The 3,713-nt window shown below is 61.8% G+C and overlaps 1 protein-coding gene across 1 annotated transcript; it reads right to left on the minus strand.

Moving 5' to 3' along the window:
- Window positions 1-561: 561 nt before the first annotated feature.
- On the minus strand, window positions 562-3,092 carry dpm3 (dolichyl-phosphate mannosyltransferase subunit 3, regulatory). The gene has a single exon (XM_070870259.1). The coding sequence runs from the start codon at window positions 3,032-3,034 to the stop codon at window positions 2,756-2,758; it is 279 nt and encodes a 92-aa protein (XP_070726360.1). The 5' UTR covers window positions 3,035-3,092; the 3' UTR covers window positions 562-2,755.
- Between the last annotated feature and the right edge of the window lie 621 nt (window positions 3,093-3,713).

Genomic DNA, 3,713 nt, shown 5'->3' on the forward strand with positions numbered 1-3,713 from the left:
GCTCGGTGCCACATTGCGCTCCTGTGAAGTGATTGGGACGTTTTACTACGTTAACGGCGCTATATAAATGAAGTGTTGTTATAAGAACATAAGAAATAGGAGCAGGAGTCGGCCATTCGGCCCCTCGAGCCTGCTCCGCCATTCAGTAAGATCATGGCTGATCCGATCATGGACTCAGCTCCACTTCCCCGCCCGCTCCCCATAACCCTTCACTCCCTTATCGCTCAAAAATCTGTATCTCCACCTTAAATATATTCAATGACCCAGCCTCCACAGCTCTCTGGGGCAGTGAATTCCACAGATTTACAACCCTCAGAGAAGAAATTCCTCCTCATCTCAGTTTTAAATGGGCGGCCCCTAATTCTAAGACCGTGCCCCCTAGTTCTAGTCTCCCCCATCAGTGGAAACATCCTCTCTGCATCCACCTTGTCGAGCCCCCCTCATAATCTGATACGTTTCGATAAGATCACCTCTCATTCTTCTGAATTCTCAATCTCTCTGCATCCACCTTGTTATGAGGAGACACTCGAGACAATGTGCGCTGCAGCAGAGAAGAGGAGATTTAATCGAGCTATTTTTTAATTAAATTACAGAAGGGCTCTGAAACAGCCAACAGGACAGAACTCCGCCAGGTTGGGGGAAGCACAGAAAAGGGCTCGAGCTGAGAAGTGATCGCTGGTCAAGAATTAACTCCCGTGGCGCTGGCGATCGCAGTATTTATTCCGCCACCTCTTGAACAGTCCGTCGGAGGTAGGGGCAGTCTCCACGCTCAACTCAAGAGTCTCCAGACGCCTCGGAGCTCGTCTCAGGCGCGCTCCGGGAGCTCTTAAAGCCACAGTCCACGTTCCTGTTCTGTTGAATCACCCCACACAGCTTCCGAGGTTGATTCCGCCCCCACATCCTCTCCCGAAGGTGCAAAGAGCCCCCCCCCCCACCAACGGAACCTCCCGCGTGGCAATCCCCGCCCCTTTCCGCGGGCTATTCGGCCACACGTGGCCTCGCGGCGGGGCCCAATCCTGACCCCCCACTTTACCATGGGGCTGTGATTGGCTAGCGATCAGGCCAATTGGCCTCACTGGGGGGGGGGGGGTGGACACGCAGGCTGGGGGGGGGGGGGGCGGCCTGACTGAGTTCCCTCGATGGCCAGTGAACCACGTACACCGGCTGACCCATTACAGCGGGTCAAACAACCAGCGTGTGGCTCGTGGAACTGGAGGCTTCCTTGGGGGGGCAGGGGGGTGTTCATGGAATTGGAGGGTCTTTCTGGGGGGGAGGTAGTCTTGGAGGTGCAGGGTCTTCGCAGGTCAGGTGACCGAGCCTCCTGTCGGGCTCAAGGCCCAGATCATTGACAGGATGGCCGCAGAGGTGGGCACAGCTCCCCCTCATTAATGCCCTGTGGACCAAGCTCTCTCTGACCCTGGCACATTTCTGGAGGGGGGCACGGGTCACAGAGATTCAGGGTCTTCCTGGGCATGAGGGTCATGGAGGAGGAGGGATTTCCTAGGGTTGTGGAGGTGGAGGGCGTTCCTGGGGGCGAGGGTCATGGAGGTGGAGGGAGTTCCTGGGGTTGAGGGTCGTGGAGGTGGAGGGAGTTCCTGGGGTTGAGGGTCGTAGAGGTGGAGGAAGTTCCTGGGGTTGAGGGTCGTGGAGGTGGAGGGAGTTCCTGGGGTTGAGGGTTGTCGAGGTGGAGGGAGTTCCTGGGGTTGAGGGTCGTGGAGGTGGAGGGAGTTCCTGGGGGCGAGGGTCGTGGAAGTGGAGGGAGTTCCTGGGGTTGAGGGAGTTCCGTAGAAGTGGAGGGAGTTCCTGGGGTTGAGGGTTGTCGAGGTGGAGGGAGTTCCTGGGGGCGAGGGTCATGGTGGTGGAGGGAGTTCCTGGGGTTGAGGGAGTTCCTGGGGTTGAGGGTCGTGGCGGTGGAGGGAGCTCCTAGGGGTGAGGGTGCTAGAGGTGGAGGGAGTTCCTGTGGACTTGAGGATTTTGAAGATGGAGAGTCCTCCTCAGGATGTGTAGATCTTGGAATTGAAGTATCTCCCCGGGGTTGAGGGTTTTGGAGACGGAGGTTCTCCCTGGGGTTGAGGGTTTTGGAGACAGAGGTTCCCCCTGAGGTTGAGGGTTTTTGAGACAGATGATCCCCCTGGGGTTGAGGGTTTTGGAGATGGAGGTTCCCCCTGGGGTTGAGGGTTTTGGAGATGGAGGTTCCCCCCGGGGTTGAGGGTTTTGGAGATGGAGGTTCCCCCTGGGGTTGAGGGTTTTGGAGACGGAGGTTCCCCCCGGGGTTGAGGGTTTTGGAGATGGAGGTTCCCCCCGGGGTTGAGGGTTTTGGAGATGGAGGTTCCCCCTGGGGTTGAGGGTTTTGGAGATGGAGGTTCCCCCCTGGGTTGAGGGTTTTGGAGATGGAGGTTCCCCCCTGGGTTGAGGGTTTTGGAGATGGAGGTTCCCCCTGGGGTTGAGGGTTTTGGAGATGGAGGTTCCCCCTGGGGTTGAGGGTTTTGGAGATGGAGGTTCCCCCTGGGGTTGAGGGTTTTGGAGATGGAGGTTCCCCCTGGGGTTGAGGGTTTTGGAGATGGAGGTTCCCCCTGGGGTTGAGGGTTTTGGAGATGGAGGTTCCCCCTGGGGTACACGTGGCCCAGTCGCTCATCGACCGTTACCGTCCCAGGCGTTGGGTCGGGGCCTTTGGTCTGAAGGGAGCTGGCTTGCCGAGCACAATGTCGATGTTGCTGGGATGGCCGTACAAGGCCCCCCCCCTCCCCGGCCAAGCTCAGAAGCGGAACCCTTTCCCGGCGAGGTCCGTCCTGGCCTCCTGGACCTGGGCCCGGAGTTCCTGGGCCGCTGCCTCGCAGTCGTTGAAGGTGGCCAGCCGATAGCCCACGGTGCCCAGCGAGTAGCAGCCGAACGCCACCAGCAGGTAGGCGGGCAGGGGCCCGAGCAGCTGGAGGCCTGGCTCGGTCAGGCCCAGGCCCAGGAGGTCAAAGGCCAGCCCCGCCCAGGCGGCCCCCAGCACCGCCAGCCCCAGCAGCCACTCGGCCAGCTTCGTCATGGCGACGGGCGTCTCCGGCGACAACCGGGGTCCTCGTCGGCTGCTGCGTTCGTCCTGCGTCCCTGAGGGGGGGAGAGAGAGGGAGAGAGGGAGGGAGGGAGGGGGTGGAGAGGGAGGGAGGGAGGGGGTGGAGAGGGAGGGAGGGAGGGGGTGGAGAGGGAGGGAGGGAGGGGGTGGAGAGGGAGGGAGGGAGGGGGTGGAGAGGGAGGGAGGGAGGGGGTGGAGAGGGAGGGAGGGAGGGGGTGGAGAGGGAGGGAGGGAGGGGGTGGAGAGGGAGGGAGGGAGGGGGTGGAGAGGGAGGGAGGGAGGGGGGTGGAGAGGGAGGGAGGGAGGGGGTGGAGAGGGAGGGAGGGGGAGGGGGGGGAGAGGGAGGGAGGGAGGGGGGAGAGGGAGGGAGGGGGGGGAGGGAGGGAGGGGGGGGAGAGAGAGGGAGGAGGGAGGAGGGAGAGAGGGAGGGAGGGAGGGAGAGAGAGGAGGGAGGGAGGGAGAGAGAGGGAGGGAGGGAGGGGAGAGAGAGGGAGGGAGGGAGGAGAGAGAGAGGAGGGAGGGAGGGAGAGAGGGAGGGAGGGGGAGAGAGAGGGAGGGAGGGGAGAGAGAGGGAGGGAGGGGGGGAGAGAGGAGGAGGGAGGGAGGGGGAGAGAGAGGGAGGGAGGGAGGGGGGAGAGAGATTACTATCCCT

This window comes from Pristiophorus japonicus, unplaced genomic scaffold, assembly GCF_044704955.1.
Source record: "Pristiophorus japonicus isolate sPriJap1 unplaced genomic scaffold, sPriJap1.hap1 HAP1_SCAFFOLD_1238, whole genome shotgun sequence".
NCBI lineage: Eukaryota > Metazoa > Chordata > Chondrichthyes > Pristiophoridae > Pristiophorus > Pristiophorus japonicus.